Below are 24,613 nucleotides of genomic sequence, written 5' to 3' on the forward strand. Positions count from 1 at the left end.
CCATCCAACAACTACATCATACCAGTCATCCAACAGACTCCCATTCAACAACTACATCACACCAGTCATCCAACAGACTCCCATTCAACAACTACATCACACCAGTCGTCCAACAGACTCCCATCCAACAACTACATCATACCAGTCATCCAACAGACTCCCATCCAACAACTACATCATACCAGTCATCCAACAGACTCCCATTCAACAACTACATCATACCAGTCATCCACCAGACTCCCATTCAACAACTACATCATACCAGTCATCCAACAGACTCCCATCCAACAACTACATCATACCAGTCATCCAACAGACTCCCATTCAACAACTACATCATACCAGTCATCCAACAACTACATCATACCAGTCATCCAACAACTACATCATACCAGTCATCCAACAACTACATCATACCAGTCATCCAACAACTACATCATACCAGTCATCCAACAACTACATCATACCAGTCATCCAACAGACTCCCATTCAACAACTACATCATACCAGTCATCCAACAGACTCCCATTCAACAACTACATCACACCAGTCATCCAACAGGTTGCCATTCAACAACTACATCATACCAGTCGTCCAACAGACTCCCATTCAACAACTACATCATACCAGTCATCCAACAGACTCCCAATCAACAACTACATCATACCAGTCATCCAACAGACTCCCATTCAACAACTACATCATACCAGTCATCCAACAGACTCCCATCCAACAACTACATCATACCAGTCATCCAACAGACTCCCATTCAACAACTACATCATACCAGTCATCCAACAGACTCCCATTCAACAACTACATCATACCAGTCATCCAACAGACTCCCATTCAACAACTACATCATACCAGTCATCCAACAGACTCCCATTCAACAACTACATCATACCAGTCATCCAACAGACTCCCATTCAACAACTACATCATACCAGTCATCCAACAGATTTCCATTCAGAGTGATACAGAATCATCCAGGGTCAATGCCCTGCTGAAATTCATGTTGACCGATCTACCACCAGGCCAAAAAACATGAACCCAAACCCTCCAAGATCCCCCCCACAGTTCCCCAATAGCTGTCCCTCAACCATTTGAGACCCCTGCCACAGTCCCCCCCAGGAATAAAAAATAAAATTCCATCCCCCCAACAACAAAGACAATGAACTAAAGAAAAAAGGAAGACAGAAAACAGCAAACAATGCAACAAATACAACATTTAAAACAAAAGGACATCAAGGAGAACTGAAATCATCACACCAATGCCAACTGTATATGTTTGTGTTCATCCCAACCCAACCCTCAGCCCCCCTCCCATCTCAACCCTCCCATCTCAACCCTCCCATCTCAACCCTCCCATCTCAACCCTCCCATCTCAACCCTCCCATCTCAACCCTCCCATCTCAACCCTCCCATCTCAACCCTCCCATCTCAACCCTCCCATCTCAACCCTCCCATCTCAACCCTCCCATCTCAACCCTCCCATCTCAACCCTCCCATCTCAACCCTCCCATCTCAACCCTCCCATCTCAACCCTCCCATCTATCTCTGCTGGTCACCCACTTCGTGTTTCTACGCAACACATATCTTTCAACTATACTGTGATGTTTAATGTACAATTTCAATCTAACCGGATAGAATCCACAGATTGTGAAGAGAAATACATTTACTAAGAGTATTAGTATATTAGTCATTGACTGACCCGGTCTCTCCAGCTCTAACAGTTCTATTTCTAGAGTCAATTTTAGATGTTCTGCTTTTACAGCCATTCCTGAACCTGGGACCAGAACCAGGCTACCTGAGGGCAATACCTAAATACATGGTCTATTGATTCTGTATCCTCACAACAAAATCTGCAGAGCTTCGATGATTTTATGCCCCAAATATTCAACATTTTGTTGGTGGCAAGAATTCTATATAATAATTTTAGCTGATAAGCATTAAGTCTTGAATATTGCGTTGTTTTATAAATTGGTACATCAAAAATCTCTTTCTTTAAATAAGAACAAATTCTTATTTACAATGACGGCCTACTCCGGCCAAACCTGGACGACGCTGGGCCAATTGTGCGCCGCCCAAAGGGAGCTCCCAATCACGGGCCGGATGTGATACAGCCTGGACTAGTGTGGATAATGACTTGGAAGTGGCTGTAGGTGAGAGTGAATGTGAGCAGCCTTACTTTCAGGCTCTCCTGGAGATGTTGAGCCACGGCACGCGCCTGCGGGGACTCCCCATCACCCCTGGCAGCCAGGTCGGCTAGCTGGGCCATCAGCTGTTCCACCTGCTCACACTTCCCTACCAGCTCCTGTCTGTAGGGACCTGGCAGAGCGTTGGCCAGACGACGGCCCTCCGCCACCAGCCCCCGGATAGCTGCCTGGCCTAGGGAGAGACACAGTCAGACACTCGCAGAAACATACACAGAATAGACACACCAGCACACAGAAAACAAGGCTTTGGATCATAGGTGGGTCTCTACCGATTTGGGCCAGAGGGTTAGTCAGTAGTAGGACCACCCACACATCCTTCACTCCGCGTCGCTCGCTCTACGACACTCCGCGTCGCTCGCTCTACGACACCCCGCGTCGCTCGCTCTACGACACCCCGAATCGCTCGCTCTATGACACTCCGCATCGCTCTACGACGCTCTACGACACCCCGCATCGCTCTACGACACTATATCAAACTGGGTGGTTCGAGCCCTGAATGCTGACTAGCTGAAATACATGGTATATCACTGTATACCACGGGCATGACAAAACATGGATTTTTACTGCTCTAATTACTTTGGTAACCAGTTTATAATAGTAATAAGGCACCTCGTTGCGTCGTGCCCAACAGCCCTTTGCCGTGATATATTGGCCATATACCACACCCCCACGGGCCTTATTGCTTAATTGTTGTATGTTATTCTATATAGTTGTGATTAAGTTGACTCTGAACATTCTCCAGGAGGCTATGTAATACAGCCCAGGGTCTAAGTGTTAACAACAGATGAGAGAATATCCAGGCTTCTGAGCCGACAAGCCAAGGAGATAATGAGGTTGGGAGAGAGCATAGGAATGTAGCGCACAGAGAAAAACAACACAGCAGACATGTACACAGAGTCTGGACTGATGTTCACTGTAGAGGGAGAAGGAGAGAGAGGGATGGAGGGGAAGAAAGCAAGAGGGAGGGAGTTAGAGAAAGAGATGAAGGTTAAGGAAGGAATGAGAAGAGGACATTCAGACTCACCCACTCCCCCGTCATCCATGGTGGGGTTCTCCATCCAGCTCTGGGCCTGCTCTATCTTCCCCTCCAGGTGGACAGCAGCCTTGGCAGGCCTGCTGTTGGCGACAGCCTTGCTGGTCTTAGACTGCAGGTTCTGTAGGGCTGTGGCTATCTGCTTCGCCAATGCCCTGGCCTCCGGAGTATCACCTTTACCCCTGTGATGGGAGACAATAATGACGTACGGGAAATGAAAAGTCCATAGTCTCTCTCTAAAGCATCATAGCTAGTTATTCTAGGGAAAGCAAAATTAAATACAATGATGCATGTAGGTGCTGGTCAGCAAGAAAACAATGTGATAACCTCTAAGGCAGTGGCATTTAAAGTCGGGGTCGCGACCCCACTAGGGGAAAATGCAAAATTAACAAAAATCATACAATAAAAAAATAGGAGTACAGATTATTGTATGGGACCAATATATAAACGTTTTTCAAAAATATAAAATTGTATTTATTAGTTTCTTTAAAAAAAATTTTTTTTTTTTTTTTTATCTAAAATGTACTAATTTTACAGATGTCATTAGATTTGGGGGTCCCTGCTGAAAAGGTGCTCTAAGGAATTGCATGACCTACAGATAGCAGACAGAAAGCACAATATTGGCCCAAGGACCCAACCCTGCGGAACTCAATATTTAACTTTGGAGTGTTTTCAACATTCTTCATTACACATTAAGATATTGACTCACAGACAAAGACCCCGCTCAGGTAATACGTACAATCCTTAAGCTGTGTTGTCGTACAGTTGTCTATTCTGCCAGGGAGTGTTGTCAGTTGTAATCTTTGTACCCATTAGCTTGTACTCCACTCTTAGATCTGCTATTGTTAGCTCAGAAGAGAAGTCCAGTGTGGTCTGCTCAACCAGTACTATTAGTTCAAATGTACATTTCATAAACTTTAATACCCCCTCGGTTTTCATATCACATAGAGCTTGGGCTGTTGCACAACAGCAACCAAAGCCCATGTAAGTCAGTTTATAACATTCCATCATTGGTTACTGTGAGAGTCACTCATATTGACATTGGCTGCCGCCACAAGAAAAGTAATTCACGTGTCTACTCCTTCCTCTTTTACTAATAGAGGATAGATCAAATGGTGCAGTTCTATGCAATCTTATGGCCATACTAACTACATCCATATCAACCATCAGACAGGTTCTTCAACCGCCTATTGAACATAGCTTGTTGAAGTTTCTATGTGACTTTAAACATCGTAAAGGACTTGGATTGATGCATCTGAATATGAGGAACTTTCTTCCTAAACTGGGTTCCATTAAGATCTGGGCAATGCAGACGAATCCAGACATTCTGGTATTGACTGAAACGTGGATCTCTGGGGACATTCTGGACTCTAATAATATGGAAGATTATAATGTGTTCAGAGCTGACAGACAGGGTAGAGCGTAGAGGTGGTGTGGACATTTTTATTTAAAAATTAATTAATTAATATATATGTCTCCTAAATGATATCCATTTCGCAGCTACAATATTTAAGCCTTTGTCTGGGGGGGGGGGGGGGTATTTATAACTGTTATAAGGGTCTCTACCTTCCTCCCTTGGCTAACCTTTATGCACTCGATGAGTTAACTAGTTTGTGGTCTTCTTTTACAAAAATCAGAAGTTATTATCCTGGGTAAGCTCAATTATGATTGGGAAATGCAGGAGTCAGACCATCTAAAAGACATGATGATGTAATGATCTAAACCCAACCCAGATGGTGACTAAGTCTACACTGCCCAACCCTATAGATCCTTCAAAGTCAACTCTGATTGATCTTATTCTAACGAATACACCAGAGAGATATGTTTCTACTGTTATCTTCTCCTAAGACAATAGTGACCATTTCCAAGGTGTTTGTGTTAGAGATGTGAGAATACAAAAATCGAAGCCTCATGACATCACAAAAAGGAACTTTAGAAACTTCAGTGATCATGTTTTTGTTTTTTACATTATCTTTATTTTAGTTACCTTGATTGTATTTTAGTTATCGCTGAACCCGATTCAGCTTTGAGCCTCTTTGTAGATGTCTTCAATACTATTGTGGATAGTCGCGCTCCCTTTATAGAATGGAGGGTTGAAGGTAGATCTAATGCCTGGTACACGCAGCAATTATCAGAAGTCATTCATAAAAGAGATGATGCTTGGGTCAAGGCCAGGAACACAGGCTTAGGCCCGGACTCACAAGCTTGTATTAAGCAACTGAGGAATCACTGTGTAAAATAAATCAGAAAGGCTAAATCTGATTATTATATAAATCGCTCTTTCAGATTTTATCCGGGTTCCCATTACATTCTGGGAAACTGTCAAATTCTTAAAAGGCTTCTACTTCCTCTGTACAACGACAAATTAATTCAGACACTGGCTGCATTACAGGAAAAACATTCCATAATTTATGCATTTAATCACAAGCCTATCAGCGGCCTATCAATTTGAAAGGACTTCTAAGGCTATTCACCTGTTGAATGATCAGAGAATTGATAGTCAAAAGATTTTCTTTTAAGACATTTACAGAAAAAGAAGCCCTGGATGCTTTGTGAGGGTGGTGAGTACGGCCGATCCCTGGGGCCAAGCTCCCGGCCATCCAGGACCTCTATACAAGGCAATGTCAGAAGAAGGACCCACAAAATGTCCATAAAGTAGGGTCCATACAGAAATGGTTTGTCGAGATCGGTGTGGAAAAACTTGACTGGCCTGCACAGAGCCCTGACCCCATTTAACACATTTGGGATGAATTGGAAAGCCAACTACAAGCCAGGCCTAATCGCCCAACATCAGTGCCCGACCTCAATAATGCTCGTGGCTGAATGGAAGCAAGTCCCAGCAGCAATGTTCCTACATCTAGTGGAAAGCCTTCCTAGAAGAATAGAGGCTGTTATAGCAGCAATGTTCCTACATCTAGTGGAAAGCCTTCCCAGAAGAGTAGAGGCTGTTATAGCAGCAATGTTCCTACATCTAGTGGAAAGCCTTCCCAGAAGAGTAGAGGCTGTTATAGCAGCAATGTTCCTACATCTAGTGGAAAGCCTTCCCAGAAGAGTAGAGGCTGTTATAGCAGCAATGTTCCTACATCTAGTGGAAAGCCTTCCTAGAAGAGTAGAGGCTGTTATAGCAGCAATGTTCCTACATCTAGTGGAAAGCCTTCCTAGAAGAGTAGAGGCTGTTATAGCAGCAATATTCCTACATCTAGTGGAAAGCCTTCCCAGAAGAGTAGAGGCTGTTATAGCAGCAATGTTCCTACATCTAGTAGAAAGCCTTCCCAGAAGAGTAGAGGCTGTTATAGCAGCAATGTTCCTACATCTAGTGGAAAGCCTTCCCAGAAGAGTAGAGGCTGTTATAGCAGCAATGTTCCTACATCTAGTGGAAAGCCTTCCTAGAAGAGTAGAGGCTGTTATAGCAGCAATGTTCCTACATCTAGTGGAAAGCCTTCCTAGAAGAGTAGAGGCTGTTATAGCAGCAATATTCCTACATCTAGTGGAAAGCCTTCCCAGAAGAGTAGAGGCTGTTATAGCAGCAATGTTCCTACATCTAGTGGAAAGCCTTCCTAGAAGAGTAGAGGTTGTTATAGCAGCAATGTTCCTACATCTAGTGGAAAGCCTTCCTAGAAGAGTAGAGGCTGTTATAGCAGCAATGTTCCTACATCTAGTGGAAAGCCTTCCTAGAAGAATAGAGGCTGTTATAGCAGCAATGTTCCTACATCTAGTGGAAAGCCTTCCCAGAAGAGTAGAGGCTGTTATAGCAGCAAAGGGTGGACAAACTCCATATTAATGCACTTGATTTTGGAACGAACAGGTATCCACATACTTTTGGTCATGTAGTGTAGCAACCTCAATTACCTGGTACCCCTGCACATTGACTCAGTACTGGTACTCCCTGTATATAGCCATGTTATTACCTGGTACCCCTGCATATTGACTCAGTACTGGTACTTCCTGTATATAGCCATGTTATTACCTGGTACCCCTGCACATTGACTCAGTACTGGTACTCCCTGTATATAACCATGTTATTACCTGGTACTCCCTGTATATAGCCATGTTATTACATGGTACTTCCTGTATATAACCATGTTATTACCTGGTACTCCCTGTATATAGCCATGTTATTACCTGGTACTCGCTGTATATAGCCATGTTATTACCTGGTACTCCCTGTATATAGCCATGTTATTACCTGGTACTCCCTGTATATAGCCATGTTATTACCTGGTACTCCCTGTATATAGCCATGTTATTACCTGGTACTCCCTTTATATAACCATGTTATTACCTGATACTCCCTGTATATAGCCATGTTATTACCTGGTACTCCCTGTATATAACCATGTTATTACCTGGTACTCCCTGTATATAGTCATGTTATTACCTGGTACCCCTGCACATTGACTCAGTACTGGTACTCCCTGTATATAACCATGTTATTACCTGGTACCCCTGCATATTGACTCAGTACTGGTACTCCCTGTATATAACCATGTTATTACCTGGTACCCCTGCATATTGACTCAGTACTGGTACTCCCTGTATATAACCATGTTATTACCTGGTACCCCTGCATATTGACTCATTACCTGGTACCCCTGCATATTGACTCAGTACTGGTACTTCCTGTATATAACCATGTAATTACCTGGTACTCCCTGTATATAACCATGTTATTACCTGGTACTCTCTGTATATAGCCAAGTTATTACCTGGTACTCCCTGTATATAGCCATGTTATTACCTGGTACTCCCTGTATATAGCCATGTTATTACCTGGTACTCCCTGTATATAGCCATGTTATTACCTGGTACTTCCTGTATATAGCCATGTTATTACCTGGTACCCCTGCATATTGACTCAGTACTGGTACTCCCTGTATATAGCCATGTTATTACCTGGTACTCCCTGTATATAACCATGTTATTACCTGGTGTCCCTGCATATTGACTCAGTACTGGTACTCCCTGTATATAACCATGTTATTACCTGGTACCCCTGCACATTGACTCAGTACTGGTACTCCCTGTATATAGCCATGTTATTACCTGGTACTCCCTGTATATTACCTGGTATCCCTGCATATTGACTCAGTACTGGTACTTCCTGTATATAACCATGTTATTACCTGGTACCCCTGCATATAACCATGTTATTACCTGGTACTCCCTGTATATAACCATGTTATTACCTGGTACCCCTGCATATTGACTCAGTACTGGTACTTCCTGTATATAACCATGTTATTACCTGGTACCCCTGCATATTGACTCAGTACTGGTACTTCCTGTATATAACCATGTTATTACCTGGTACCCCTGCATATTGACTCAGTACTGGTACTTCCTGTATATAACCATGTTATTACCTGGTACCCCTGCATATTGACTCAGTACTGGTACTTCCTGTATATAACCATGTTATTACCTGGTACCCCTGCATATTGACTCAGTACTGGTACTCCCTGTATATAACCATGTTATTACCCGGTACCCCTGCATATTGACTCAGTACTGGTACTTCCTGTATATAACCATGTTATTTTCACTTGTTATTGTTATTGTTATTCAGTGTATTTATTCCACGTGTCACTTTTTCTATTTTTATTTTTTACCTGTAACTCTGCATTGTTGGAAAAGTAAGCAGTAAGTAAGCATTTCACTGGTAGTCTACACCTGCTGTTTACAAAGCACACGACAAATAATTGTATTTTCTAGGGTATATAAAATGGATGACTTACTGTCTCCGGAGCTCAGAGAGCTTGGCGGTGAGAGCAGCCATCTCTCCGATGGCCCTCAGGATGTCATCTCTCTCCTTGGGGTCTTCACACATGTCAGCGATCTTCTTGGCCTCAGACAGGAGGGCTCTAATGTTTTCCTCTCCCTCAGGACCACCGTTAGGGTCTGCCAGCCAGTTCTGCAGGGGCACAGGGTTAGGGGTCAACATAACACAACAGGCTCAAGACCATGGATGACAATGTGCTATCCTCTGGGATTTGTACTTTATCCATTATGTAATTTTTAACCCCCCAAAAAAATCTAGCAATCAAGAGAGTCTACCTGAGCAGCGTCAATCCTCTTGGCGATGACCTGTTTGGAGTTGGTCTTGGCCTCCAGTTTCCGGCCTGCATTCTCCACTTTCCCCGCGAGAACATCCAGGCCCTGGGAGACCTGCTGGGCCTTCTGCTTGGCTGCAGGAGATGCCCCCTGACCCCTGGAGATAGACAGAGAGAAAGACAACACAGAACATAAGACAGTTGTAAAATTCTTACAACTTTCCCAAAGTTCAAAGGTTTTTCTGGAATCCCTGCTTCTTCCCCAACGAATCCCTGCCACTGTCAGAACGTTGAATTGAATGTGGATGCCCATTCTATAGATGGCATTCCTCCCCATTCTATAGATGGCATTCCTCCCCATTCTATAGATGGCATTCCTCCCCATTCTATAGATGGCATTCCTCCCCATTCTATAGATGGCATTCCTCCCCATTCTATAGATGGCATTCCTCCCCATTCTATAGATGGCATTCCTCCCCATTCTATAGATGACATTACCATTCTATAGATGATCATTCACTGTACTACTGTAACACTGTACTAATGTTCTGGGGCGGCAGGGTAGCCTAGTGGTTAGAGCGTTGGACTAGTAACCGGAAGGTTGCAAGTTCAAACCCCCAAGCTGACAAGGTACAAATCTGTCGTTCTGCCCCTGAACAGGCAGTTAACCCAAATAAGAATTTGTTCTTAAACTGACTTGCCTAGTTAAATTAAAAAAAGTTTTAAAAAAATAAATATATATATGTATATAGCGTTGGACTATATATATATGTAGCTGCCAAAATAAAGGAAACACCAAAATAAAGTGTCTTAAAGACGCGACAATTCTTTCCACAGTTGTTTTGAGGTCTGGTGACAGATGGCCATGGTATATAGTTTACATAATTTTCATGTTCATCAAACCATTCAGTGACCACTCGTGCCCTGTGGATGGGGGCATTGTCATCCTATGGGGGAATAGCCACGGTAGCCAAAATAATGGCCCGACGAGCATTTTTACACATGACCCTAAGCATGATGGGATGTTAAGTGCTTAATTAACTCAGGAACCACACCTGTTTTCAATATACTTCGTATCCCTCATTTTGTCATGCGTTTCCATTATTTTGGCAGTTGCCTGTATATACTGTACATGTTTAGTTGGTAGAGCATGGCGCTTGCAATGCCAGGATTGTGTGTTCGATTCCCGGGTCCACCCATAAATAAAATGTTTGCACGCATGACTGTAAGCCACTTTGGTTTCAGCGTCAGGGCACATAGTACTACTGCACATGACTGTAAGCCACTTTGGTTTCAGCGTCAGCGTCAGGGCACATAGTACTACTGCACATGACTGTAAGCCACTTTGGTTTCAGCGTCAGGGCACATAGTACTACTGCACATGACTGTAAGCCACTTTGGTTTCAGCATCAGCGTCAGGGCACATAGTACTACTGCACATGTACTGTAAGCCACTTTGGTTTCAGCGTCAGCGTCAGGGCACATAGTACTACTGCACATGACTGTAAGCCACTTTGGTTTCAGCGTCAGCGTCAGGGCACATAGTACTACTGCACATGACTGTAAGCCACTTTGGTTTCAGCGTCAGCGTCAGGGCACATAGTACTACTGCACATGACTGTAAGCCACTTTGGTTTCAGCGTCAGGGCACATAGTACTACTGCACATGACTGTAAGCCACTTTGGTTTCAGCGTCAGGGCACATAGTACTACTGCACATGTACTGTACCTGGCCCTCATCTCAGACACCTGGTCAGTGATCTGCCCCAGGGTTTTGGATGTTCCCAGGATATCCCTCCGCTCCTTCCCAGCACACAGCTCTCCCACCTTCCCAGCCTCATCCAGGATCTGACGGATGGCCTGTTCCCCTGCGTCCCCTGATCACAATGAGAACACAAGACAAATGTTACAAACGCCTAGAGAAAAAAGGACAACTGGGTCCTGTTCAATTGGCACCAAACAGAAGAAAACGGACTGAAGACACAGAGCGATGACTTTGACTCCAATAAAAACAGCAGCAGAGGTGAATACAGATGGCGGCCAACACGTACTTACCATGAATTCCCTTTGTCTTGGTTCTCCCTGTTGTACATTACACTCCGTGACATTATTTTATATGGTCATTAGCACAGTATATATGATCCCAATTTTACCTTCAAAAAGTAGATTGTGACGATTTATTGGCACATTGAACCATATTACGCGCCGTATTTTCAAAAGTCGGTGGGTCGTGCTTAAACAAAGACGTCACATCTGAATTCTGACGTCTTTATTCACACGTTCGCCATCGTTTTGTTTTTCATAGTTTTGTTTCTTCTTTCTAAGGTGCCCCAAATGCAGGGGTTTTCAAACCTCTCCTCAGGGAACCCCAGCCATTTCCTGTATTCAAACTACTCCAGAACTAGCACACCTGACTCAGCTAATCAACTAATCATCAAGCCCTTTACTTGAATCGAGTGAGCTAGTTCGGGGCTACATAAAAATAGTGAAATGTCAGTCCCTGAGGAGAGGTTTGCAACCACTGCCCTAATAAACCCTGGTATATGGAGCCATTGGGAGGACATGTTACCTGGTTGGGCGTCGGGGTCCCTCAGCCAGCTCTTGGCCTGGGTCATCTTAGAGTCGATGAGCGCCAGAGCTCTCTTCATGGCCTCTGTATCCTTTAGGATCAACAACAGGGTCAGAGGAGACAACATGCATGAATAACTAAGAACTTTTGGTCTAGAACCTCCCCTGAAAAAAAAAACATATTTGAAAAAGACTGAAATTAGGCACATTTGGACTTTGTACTACAGCATATACAGGGATTGTCCTATACCAATAATTATGTCTAAATCTGAGGCAACGATTTGCCTAATGAGGATTCCTTTTTAAGGTAACCCTTCTGTAGTTTAATATGTGTCATCAGAGTAAGGTAATGACATGTCTGTCAAGGAGCCAGATCTCGCAGCACGTGTTTGGAGTTTGAGCAGTGTCATGCTAGTATTTGCCTGCTTGGGGGATTCATTAAATGTGATGATGACTGATGAACATGAGCTTAGCGTTCACACAGATGAACACATGGATCATGGCGTTAGGGACGGCAAAGACATGACATCCCCCACGATCACAACCATTACAGCACACACACAACACCTCTGCAAAAAGCTGTCACACACACACACACACCATATATTATCTGTACCTCAGAAGTACAGCATTGCTGTTATTCATTAACCTCTCGCAGTCAGTAACACACACCTGTAAAAATGCACATGCAGTTTTAAAATCAAATCACTCTTCAGTCCTGTTTGTGCGTTCCAAATGGTACCCTATTCCCTACTTTACATAATGCACTACTTTTGACCAGTAGCCATATAGGTTCTTGTCAGAAGTAGTGCACTATATAGTGAATAGGGTGCCATTTGGAAGTCAGTGTCAATACGGGTGTTGTTTCACATCATAAAAAGCCCATTACTGTGACTGTCCCATTGTGTCTCAATCTGGAGGGGCTGGGAACACAACAAACACAAAAGAGACGGCTTGACAATGAGTCTATTCATCAGCCAAGTGTTGGGACAGAGCTGTTACACACAACATGTGGCAGAGTGAGAGACACAAGGTTTTCCAGGAGTTTGCATGATAGGCTATACAAGGACACTGTAGCCTTTGAATGACTTTAGGCAGTTTGTGAGTTCTCTCCGTGGAGGACATCTATCCAGAGAGACAAGTGACGTTTCTACCCGCTACTAGTCATGTGAGTTTACAGCCTTTGTCCTTCAGGGGATGAGAAAAGATCTATTCCATTCTGCACGTCCACATGACTGAACTAATAAGTGTAACTCAACAAAGGGACAACTCTGCAGCAGCAAACAGCAAACAGCCCTAGAAACCTATGCAAATGTTACAACATGCTGAAAAATATCTGCTTTGCATGTTATGTAATAATAATAAATAATAATAAATAAATAATAAATAATAAATACTAATAATAAATAATAATAATAATAATAATAATAATAAATCTCTGAGATAATTCCTCCTTTCTAAAGTTTTTTAGTCAAAGAAAACGATGACAATGATAACCAGCCTATTGGTGGGATTTACCACAGTATTAAAAAACAGAAGATTGAGCAAAGTCAAATTTAGGAAATTCCTGTGTGTTGCTGCCATCAGCCTGGAAGTGAAGAGCAGCGTGAAGTCCCAAATGTAACCCTGTTACCCTATATAGTGCACTATTTTCAACCAGGACCCTGTCAGAAGTAGTGCACTGCACATGAAATAGGGTGCCATTTGGGACACATTCAATGTTTACAGGCTGAGAATTGGGCAGGTGGTTTGAGAGGTGAGGACAGAAAAGAGTAACCAATGCTTTTAAAAACACAAGAAGACACACACACACTAAACTAACACACACACACACTAACAGAAAACTCCATCTATCCAGCTTTTGCGTTGGGTATTATTAGGTTTGAGGATCACGCAAGGTGAGACGACATCAGAGTGTATATGGCACCTAGTTAAATCTGTGAGCAAACAACCACTGTTTTTACACACTGACAATATCTCAGTACTAGAATCAGTCATTTACGTTGACCACTTGACAATTTGAGTGCCTTTGTCCCGTGGGTAAAAATCCATTGTGAAATATATACACTACTACTGTAGAGATCATGATTCATTACCATTGCCCCTGGGACCAGTTTCCCGGACACTGGGTAAGCCCAGAATAAGCCTGGACTAAGAAGCATGCTCAATAGAGAATATCCTTTGAAAGAACTTTTAAGTACAGGAATAGGCTTAACCTGTATTCTGGAAACTGGCCACCTCATCTTACTGGAAAGCAATATGACAGAGAGGAGAGACAAATCAATAGCACATGACTCAGCAGTGCTCTGGATCAATAGAACACCCTATTACCGGCATCTATAGTGCAGGAGAAGACCATCCTATTACCAACATCTATAATAGAGGAGAACACCATCCTATTACCAACATCTATAATAGAGGAGAACACCATCCTATTACCAACATCTATAATAGAGGAGAACACCATCCTATTACCAACATCTATAATAGAGGAGAACACCATCCTATTACCAACATCTATAATAGAGGAGAAGACCATCCTATTACCAACATCTATAATAGAGGAGAACACCATCCAATTACCAACATCTATAATAGAGGAGAACACCATCCTATTACCAACATCTATAATAGAGGAGAACACCATCCTATTACCAACATCTATAATAGAGGAGAACACCACCCTATTACCAACATCTATAATAGAGGAGAACACCACCCTATTACCAACATCTATAATAGAGGAGAACACCATCCTATTACCAACATCTATAACGCAGGAGAACACCATCCTATTACCAACATCTATAATAGAGGAGAACACCATCCTATTACCAACATCTATAATAGAGGAGAACACCACCCTATTACCAACATCTATAATAGAGGAGAACACCACCCTATTACCAACATCTATAATAGAGGAGAACACCATCCTATTACCAACATCTATAATAGAGGAGAACACCATCCTATTACCAACATCTATAATAGAGGAGAACACCACCCTATTACCAACATCTATAATAGAGGAGAACACCACCCTATTACCAACATCTATAATAGAGGAGAACACCATCCTATTACCAACATCTATAATAGAGGAGAACACCATCCTATTACCAACATCTATAATAGAGGAGAACACCATCCTATTACCAACATCTATAATAGAGGAGAACACCATCCTATTACCAACATCCTATTACCAACATCTATAATAGAGGAGAAGACCATCCTATTACCAACAACTATAATAGAGGAGAACACCATCCTATTACCAACATCCTATTACCAACATCTATAATAGAGGAGAAGACCATCCTATTACCAACAACTATAATAGAGGAGAAGACCATCCTATTACCAACATCTATAATAGAGGAGAACACCATCCTATTACCAACATCTATAATAGAGGAGAACACCATCCTATTACCAACATCCTATTACCAACATCTATAATAGAGGAGAAGACCATCCTATTAATAACATCTATAATAGAGGAGAAGACCATCCTATTACCAACATCTATAATAGAGGAGAAGACCATTCTATTACCAACATCTATAATAGAGGAGAACACCATCCTATTACCAACATCTATAATAGAGGAGAAGACCATTCTATTACCAACATCTATAATAGAGGAGAACACCATCCAATTACCAACATCTATAATAGAGGAGAACACCATCCTATTACCGGCATCTATAAGAGGAGAACACCACTCAAATCAGCTGTTTATGGTATGTTATGTCAAACTTGAAAGAACTAAATATTAAAGAAAAACATTTGTTGTTAAAGTAAAACAAATACATTTTCAGAACTTACTTCACATTTTCCCCAAATGTGTAATTCCATTCTATTACCCTCACTCACATAGCTAGTGCATCTAATATAGTAACACTCCTACAGACACTACAGCAATGATCTACTACAAAGACACACGGAACAAGACTGTCATCATAATCATTAACAACAACACAGACTGAGAGCTACCAGACATGCTGCTGCTGAATGCACAACCACACAACAAGGTCGATAGGGGTCGAAAGATGTTGGCTTACCTTCTACAGGGAGGGGGGGGGGGGTGGTCAAAAGAAAGGAAGAACAAAACATATAGAAATGTTTAACCAGACATACCAACAGAAGAATAAGAGGCAACAGAAAAATAGTAAGAAGCCTAGTAAAGAAGAAGTACATCAGAGAGGAGAGTGGGGTGACGGGGGGGGGGGGGGGGGGGGTGGGGAGACGGGGGTGGGGGAGGGAGAGAGTGGGGAGACGGGGGTGGGGGAGGGAGAGTGCCGGGGGGGGGAATAGGGTGACGGGGTGCCGGGGGACAGAGGAGAGTGGGGTGCCGGGGGACAGAGGACAGTGGGGTGCCAGAGGAGAGTGGGGTGCCGGGGGGGTAGAGAGTGGGGTGCCGGGGGACAGGGGACAGTGGGGTGCCGGGGGACAGAGGAGAGTAATAATAATGACAGGCTGTTGTGCACTCTTCTCCCGCAGCATTCTGGGAGTGTTTATGTGTATGTGAGGCACGGTATACAGCGCATGTGAGTCCACGTGGGTGTTCAGCAGACTCGCAATACAGATCCTGTAGAAGTAGTGGTCTAATGAGCATTGATTGGTCAAACCATTTACACTTCTCCTTGTCTGAGACGAGCAGCTCCCGAGGGTCGAGGTGTGTGAGTGGGAGAGAGAGGGGCAAAGACGAGCTGCCCCGGGTACAGATCCAAAGATCACCATCCCCCCCCAATCCTAACATTAACCGCTAATGTTGCAAAACTGACCCAAGATCAGCATCGAGGGGAAACCTCTCCCGACACCGGCCAAAGACAACCCTGAGGGGGAGTGGTTCTCGCTAGCTCCGTACCTTATTGGCCCAGGCGTCTTCGTCCCAGGAAGTGAGCTGCAGCACCCTGATGATCTCGTTGATCTCAGCGCTCATCTTCTCGAAGGTGAAGTTCCTGTTCTTCAGAGACTCCTCTACTCCCTGGCTGCCGGACGTCTTGGTCGTCACAAAGATCTTGATACCTGTAGTAAGAACACAACAAAAGTGATCACCAGCAACAAACAAACAAAAAAAGGGGATTTTTTTCTTCCAGACTTGGATGTCTAGATAACTGTGAAGATCCAGTATTATTCTGTTAGAGAAACGGTTCCGTATCAGAATCTAACTAGTGGTAACGGGGGTTCTGACAACAGGGGTTCTAGCCCCATCTCAATCTTTCCGGTCCATCTACCCCTCTACAGTCATAAATAATAGAAATATGAACGCTCTTTAGAGAGAAGAGGAGAAGGAAGTCGTCACCTGAGATGAGGATAGGTAGCAACTCCTTGACAGTGTTCATAGACTTGACGAGCATCACGCGGTGTTCTTGATGGGTCAGCTCCTGCTGTCTCTCGTCAATCATCTTGGCCATCTTCGTCATCCCTGGACAGGAACAACCACACGAAGGACCAGTTTACATAAGACGTTTCTCTCAAGTCATTTCCACTTCCTGACAACAGGCCATCCATGAAGAGAACATTAAATATTTCATCAAATCATGACGTCAACACAGCATTTCGCACTGGGGCTACCAATAGAAACATTGATGCATTCATTGTAAATCGCTTCGGATAAAACATTTTTTTTTTTTAAGTGTCAGGTAAATGTAAAAATTATTGGTTATTTAAGCAATAAGGCATGAGGGGGTGTAGTATATGGACAATAGACCACGGCTAAGGGCTGTTCTTAGGTACGACGCAACGCGGAGTGCCTGGATACAGCCCTTAGCTGTGGTATATTGGCCTTATACCATACACCCCCGAGGTGCCTTATTGCCCGTATTGCTATCTGGTTACCAACGTAATCAGAGCATCTGTCAGCCAATCAGCATCCAGGGCTGGAACCACACAGTTTATATGCATTGCATTATTCAAGTCCTTCTCAGTAGCCAAGGTAACTACGTGGTTATGACTGTGATATGTGGTGGTCTCACCCGGTCTACCTTATGATGAAAGCACTAACGGAAGTGTGGCTCTAGATAAGAGCGTCTGCTAAATGACTAGGGTGTTAAGTGAAGTTGAAAGGGCCTGACCAGGTCCCAGGTTCTTGGTGTACGTGATCAGATCCTCCATGGATTCCACCACCTCTGCCACGGTCAAGTACTCCAGGATACCTTTACACACACGGATGATTTTACGAACCTGCAATTGATCAAAAAAAAAGAAAAAACAGGATCAATAATCTATTATTGCTCTCGCTTCTTAGTGATATCTGTATGTTTTAGCGGTTTTGTGCGATACCTTTTGCCTCGATCTATACAGAACAAAAATATTAAAATACGACACGCATTTCAATGATGCCGAGTTACAGTTCATATAAAAAGGGAATCAGTCAGTTGAAATAAATTCATTAAATTCATCGTCCCCTGATCCATGTTACATGTGTTGTTCAGTCTAAAAACACTTTCAGTTTGACGTCTGAATTACCTCTGAAAGGGATTATTATGGAGTGATTATGCATTATTTATGTATTACTACATAAACACCATGAGGAAATAACAAGTATTCCCTTGTAAAATACAGGTCAACTGGAGGAGATCAATAAAAAGGTAGAAGAAACCCCCACCATCGGTACAGAATGCTAGTTAATGAGGCCTGATAATAACACTGTGCCACTAACATTGACATTTCTGCTCTGTCAGCTCCTGACCAGCTGTGTGTGTGTGTGTGTGTGTGTGTGTGTGGTTACTGTGCTCCTCTCCCAATCCCAGTGCTGCCGCATAAACAATTTCCCTGGTTGTATCCCGATTGGCACCCTATTCCCTATACAGTGCACTCAGAGAAAAAAGTCCCCATTTGGGACGAAGTCCCTGGCCGTGCACTGTGCACCGTTTTACTGTCCCTGAGCCCGGCCGCCTGTCTCTAAACCGTGCACTGTTTTACTGTCCCTGAGCCCAGGGTGATGGTATGGCTGCCTGGTTTAAGGAACTACCTCTAGCCTGCTGAGATGTGCTGTGTTGTAAACACACATTTGTTTTGAGGGAGGAGGGTTATGCCTGTGTGTAATTAATGTTGTTAATTACTCTCCGGCACTCCACTCTACTGTACAGTACTCTCCGGTACTCCACTCTACTCGCTACTGTACAGTACTCTCCGGTACTCCACTCTACTGTACGGTACTCTCCGGCACTCCACTCTACTGTACGGTACTCTCCGGCACTCCACTCTACTGTACGGTACTCTCCGGCACTCCACTCTACTGTACGGTACTCTCCGGCACTACATTCTACTGTACGGTACTCTCCGGCACTCCACTCTACTGTACGGTACTCTCCGGCACTCCACTCTACTGTACGGTACTCTATCAGGTACCCTACTCTACTGTACAGTACTCCACTCTTCTGTACTCTCCACGCTACTCTCCAGTACCCCACTTTACTGCACACTACTGTAAGGTACTCGTCAGTACTCCACTCTACGGTACTCCACTTTACTCTCCGGTACTCTACTTTACTATAGACTCTACTGTACTCTCCAGTACCCCACTACCACTCTACTATACTATACACTCTACTGTACTCTCCAGTACCCCACTCTACCACTCCACGGTACTCTACTATACGGTACTCTCCAGTACCCCACTCTACCACTCCACGGTACTCTACTATACGGTACTCTCCAGTACCCCACTCTACTATACGGTACTCTCCAGTACCCCACTCTACCACTCTACGGTACTCTACTATACGGTACTCTCCAGTACCCCACTCTACCACTCCACGGTACTCTACTATACGGTACTCTCCAGTACCCCACTCTACCACTCCACGGTTCTCTACTATACGGTACTCTCCAGTACCCCACTCTACCACTCTACGGTACTCTACTATACGGTACTCTCCAGTACCCCACTCTACCACTCCACGGTACTCTACTATACGGTACTCTCCAGTACCCCACTCTACCACTCCACGGTACTCTACTATACTGTACTCTCCAGTACCCCAATCTACCACTCCACGGATCTCTACTATACGGTACTCTCCAGTACCCCACTCTACCACTCCACGGTTCTCTACTATACGGTACTCTCCAGTACCCCACTCTACCACTCTACTATACGGTACTCTCCAGTACCCCACTCTACCACTCCACGGTTCTCTACTATACGGTACTCTCCAGTACCCCACTCTACCACTCCACGGTACTCTACTATACGGTACTCTCCAGTACCCCACTCTACCACTCCACGGTACTCTCCAGTACCCCACTCTACCACTCCACGGTACTCTCCGGTACTCCACGGTACTCTCCGGTACTCCACGGTACTCTCCGGTACTCCACGGTACTCCACGGTACTCTCCGGTACTCTCCGGTACTCCACGGTACTCTCCGGTACTCCACTGTACTCTCCAGTACCCCACTCTACCACTCCACGGTACCTCAGCCTCGTCGAAGGTGAGCAGCAGGTCAGAGGTGCCAGAGAGGATTCCACGGGAGCCGTCGATGAGGTAATCTCGAGCAGGGACGGAGTAAGGGTCGGCTTTCAACATGGACGCCGCCTGCACCAGCTTGGTGCACGCAGTCTCCACCCTGAGACAGGGAAAGAGGAACAATGGAAAACAATACCGTTACATAGCTCATTAAGGCTGTATTACAACCGGCAGTGATTGGGAGTTCCCGTAGGGCAGCGCACAATTGGCCCAGTGTCCGGGGTTTGCCCGGAGTAGGCCGTCATTGTAAATAACAATTTGTTCTTAACTGACTTGCCTAGTTAAATAAAAGGTTAAATAAAATGTAAAAAATGAGTTAGGAGACCTGATCATTAGCATCAGTTAGCTAAGAGCCAGTTGGGCATCAAGCCTGGTTTCAGTCCATTTCCTGTTGTTGAACATGATCATGGATATAAGTGTCTGAACATCTCTCACTATATCTATAATATAACATCCCTGATCCACTCACTATATCTATAATATAACATCCCTGATCCTCTCACTATATCTATAATATAACATCCCTGATCCTCTCTCACTATATCTATAATATAACATCCCTGATCATCTCTCACTATATCTATAATATAACATCCCTGATCATCTCTCACTATATCTATAATATAACATCCCTGAACATCTCTCACTATATCTATAATATAACATCCCTGAACATCTCTCACTATATCTATAATATAACATCCCTGATCATCTCTCACTACATCTATAATATAACATCCCTGATCGTCTCTCACTACATCTATAATATAACATCCCTGATCCTCTCTCACTACATCTATAATATAACATCCCTGATCCTCTCTCACTACATCTATAATATAACATCCCTGATCCTCTCTCACTACATCTATAATATAACATCCCTGATCCTCTCTCACTAGATCTATAATATAACATCCCTGATCCTCTCTCACTATATATATATATAAAATATAACATCCCTGATCCTCTCACTATATCTATAATATAACATCCCTGATCCTCTCACTATATCTATAATATAACATCCCTGATCCTCTCACTATATCTATAATATAACATCCCTGATCCATCTCTCACTACATCTATAACATAACATCCCTGATCATCTCTCACTATATCTACAAGATATCTGATCATCTCTCACTATATCTACAAGATATCTGATCATTTCTCACTACATCTACAAGATATCTGATCATCTTTCACTACATCTACAAGATATCTGATCATCTCACTACATCTATAATATAACATCTCTGAGCAGGTTTGATGAACATGGCCTCAGTGGTGTCCTTCTACTGAAACCTGAAGATAGTGAATTTAAGAAACCTACTAGTCAGCGAAACAGGCAAGCTCGATATCATAGTTCAATCTCATACGTGCTGTGTGTGCATGTGTGCTGTGCGTGTGTGCGTGTGTGCTGTGCAGGCATGTGTGCTGTGCGTGTGTGCATGTGTGCAGTGCAGGCATGTGTGCATGTGTGATGGTGGTTCCTTTTAACATGAGTCTTCAATATTCCCAGGTAAGAAGTTAAGTTGTAGTTATTTTAGGACTATTTCTCTCTATACCATTTGTATTTCATATACTTTTGACTATTGGATGTTCTTATAGGCACTTTAGTATTGCCAGTGTAACAGTATAGCTTCCTTCCCTCTACTCGCCCCTACCTGGGCTCGAACCAGGAACACATCGTCAACAGTCACCCTCGAAGCATCGTTACCCATCGCTCCACAAAAGCCGCGGCACTGGGGTCACATATTAGTATATGCATTCAACTGTAAGTCACTTTGGATAAAAGCATCTGCTGGATGTCGTGTAGTATGCCGTGTAGTATGCCGTGTACTATGCCGTGTAGTATGCCGTGTAGTATGCCGCGTAGTATGCCGTGTAGTATGCAGTGTAGTATGTCGTGTAGTATGCCGTGTAGTATGCCGTGTAGTATGCCGCGTAGTATGCCGTGTAGTATGCCGTGTAGTATGCCGTGTAGTATGCCGTGTAGAATGCCGTGTAGTATGCCGTGTAGAATGCCGTGTAGTATGCCGCGTAGTATGCCGCGTAGTATGCAGTGTAGTATGTCGTGTAGTATGCAGTGTAGTATGCAGTGTAGTATGTCGTGTAGTATGCAGTGTAGTATGCCGCGTATAATGCCGCGTATAATGCCGCGTATAATGCCGTGTAGTATGCCGCGTATTATGCCGTGTATAACATTATATACATGTTAGTGCAGCCAGCCGTGTCCTCCAGCAGCGTGGAGTCAGACACAGTCATGTTACGTTATATTACAGGACCAGTCCAGGACCTATGCACGCGCTAATTATAGTGAAACACACACACAATTATATATAGTTAAAGAAGACACATTCCAGCATGTGTATCTGATGGATGAAGACAACGTGACTTCAAGGCGCCAAATGCGTTCAGGGCGCCTCCGTGACCTCTATGACCTACGTCTGCCAATTGCTTTACATACATGACCTTGTTGGGTGTCGCCTGCACATTGTAACAATGTGTTGTACACCACTGTATAAATACATAACATTTGAAATGTCTATTCTTTTGGAACTTTTGTGAGTGTAATGTTTACTGTTCATTTTTATTGTTCATTTCACTTTATAATCTACTTCCCTTGCTTTGGCAATGTTAACATATGTTTCCCATGCCAATAAAGTCCTAAAATTGAAATTGACTAGGGGGAGAGAAAGAGAGAACAGGACAGAGAGAGAGAGAGAGAGCGAGAGACTAGAGGGAGAGAAAAAGAGAGCGAGATACTAGTGGGAGAGAAAGAGAGTACAGGACAGAGAGAGAGAGAGCGAGACTAGAGTGAGAGAAAGAGAACAGGACAGAGAGAGCGAGCGAGAGACTAGAGGGAGAGAAAGAGAGAACAGGACAGAGAGCGAGAGACGAGGGGGAGAGAAAGAGAGAACAGGACAGAGAGAGCGAGAGACTAGAGGGAGAGAAAGAGAACAGGGCAGAGCGAGAGATGGGGGAGAGAAAGAGAACAGGACAGAGAGAGCGAGAGACGAGGGGGAGAGAAAGAGAGAACAGGACAGAGAGAGCGAGAGACTAGAGGGAGAGAAAGAGAACAGGACAGAGAGAGAGAGCGAGAGAAAGAGAACAGGACAGAGAGAGAGAGAGAGAGAGAGCGAGAGACTAGAGGGAGAGAAAGAGAGAGCGAGATACTAGTGGGAGAGAAAGAGAGTACAGGACAGAGAGAGAGCGAGAGACTAGAGGGAGAGAAAGAGAGAGCGAGATACTAGTGGGAGAGAAAGAGAGAACAGGACAGAGAGAGCGAGAGACGAGGGGGAGAGAAAGAGAGAACAGGACAGAGAGCGAGAGACTAGAGGGAGAGAAAGAGAACAGGGCAGAGCGAGAGATGGGGGAGAGAAAGAGAACAGGACAGAGAGAGCGAGAGACGAGGGGGAGAGAAAGAGAGAACAGGACAGAGAGAGCGAGAGACTAGAGGGAGAGAAAGAGAACAGGACAGAGAGAGAGAGAGAGCGAGAGAAAGAGAACAGGACAGAGAGAGAGAGAGCGAGAGACTAGAGGGAGAGAAAGAGAGAGCGAGATACTAGTGGGAGAGAAAGAGAACAGGACAGAGAGAGCGAGAGACTAGAGGGAGAGAAAGAGAGAACAGGACAGAGAGCGAGAGACTAGAGGGAGAGAAAGAGAACAGGGCAGAGCGAGAGATGGGGGAGAGAAAGAGAACAGGACAGAGAGAGCGAGAGACGAGGGGGAGAGAAAGAGAGAACAGGACAGAGAGAGCGAGAGACAAGGGGGAGAGAAAGAGAGAACGGGACAGAGGGAGAGAGCGAGAGACTAGAGGGAGAGAAAGAGAGGAAAGGACAGAGAGAGAGAGAGCGAGAGACTAGAGGGAGAGACTAGGGGGAGAGAAAGAGAGAACAGGACAGAGAGAGAGACAAGGGGGAGAGAAAGAGAGAACGAGACAAGGGGGAGAGAAAGAGAGAACGGGAGAGAAAGAGAGAACAGGACAGAGAGAGCGAGACAAGGGGGAGAGAAAGAGAGAACGGGGGAGAGAAAGAGAACAGGACAGAGAGAGGGAGAGACAAGGGGGAGAGAAAGAGAACAGGACAGAGAGAGAGAGACACAAGGGGAGAGAAAGAGAACAGGACAGAGAGAGAGAGACAAGGGGGAGAGAAAGAGAACAGGACAGAGAGAGAGAGACAAGGGGGAGAGAAAGAGAGAACAGGACAGAGAGAGCGAGAGCGAGAGACTAGGGGGAGAGAAAGAGAGAAC

At 44.2% G+C, this 24,613-nt stretch overlaps 1 protein-coding gene across 1 annotated transcript in view; it reads right to left on the reverse strand.

The window, feature by feature from the left end:
• LOC135523387 (vinculin-like) overlaps window positions 1–24,613 on the reverse strand; it is a 51,843-nt gene that overhangs the window by 11,281 nt on the left and 15,949 nt on the right. Inside the window, exons 3-12 of the mRNA XM_064950025.1 lie at window positions 20,306–20,456; window positions 17,957–18,065; window positions 17,185–17,307; window positions 16,747–16,907; window positions 11,872–11,962; window positions 11,032–11,179; window positions 9,307–9,460; window positions 8,988–9,163; window positions 3,244–3,434; window positions 2,192–2,391 (exon numbers count right to left, since the gene is read on the reverse strand). Coding sequence (XP_064806097.1) covers window positions 2,192–2,391; window positions 3,244–3,434; window positions 8,988–9,163; window positions 9,307–9,460; window positions 11,032–11,179; window positions 11,872–11,962; window positions 16,747–16,907; window positions 17,185–17,307; window positions 17,957–18,065; window positions 20,306–20,456 — 1,504 coding nt within the window. The remainder of the gene's footprint in view (window positions 1–2,191; window positions 2,392–3,243; window positions 3,435–8,987; window positions 9,164–9,306; window positions 9,461–11,031; window positions 11,180–11,871; window positions 11,963–16,746; window positions 16,908–17,184; window positions 17,308–17,956; window positions 18,066–20,305; window positions 20,457–24,613) is intronic.

The sequence above is a fragment of the Oncorhynchus masou genome, chromosome 31 (assembly GCF_036934945.1).
Source record: "Oncorhynchus masou masou isolate Uvic2021 chromosome 31, UVic_Omas_1.1, whole genome shotgun sequence".
In the NCBI taxonomy this organism is placed as follows: Eukaryota; Metazoa; Chordata; class Actinopteri; order Salmoniformes; family Salmonidae; genus Oncorhynchus; species Oncorhynchus masou.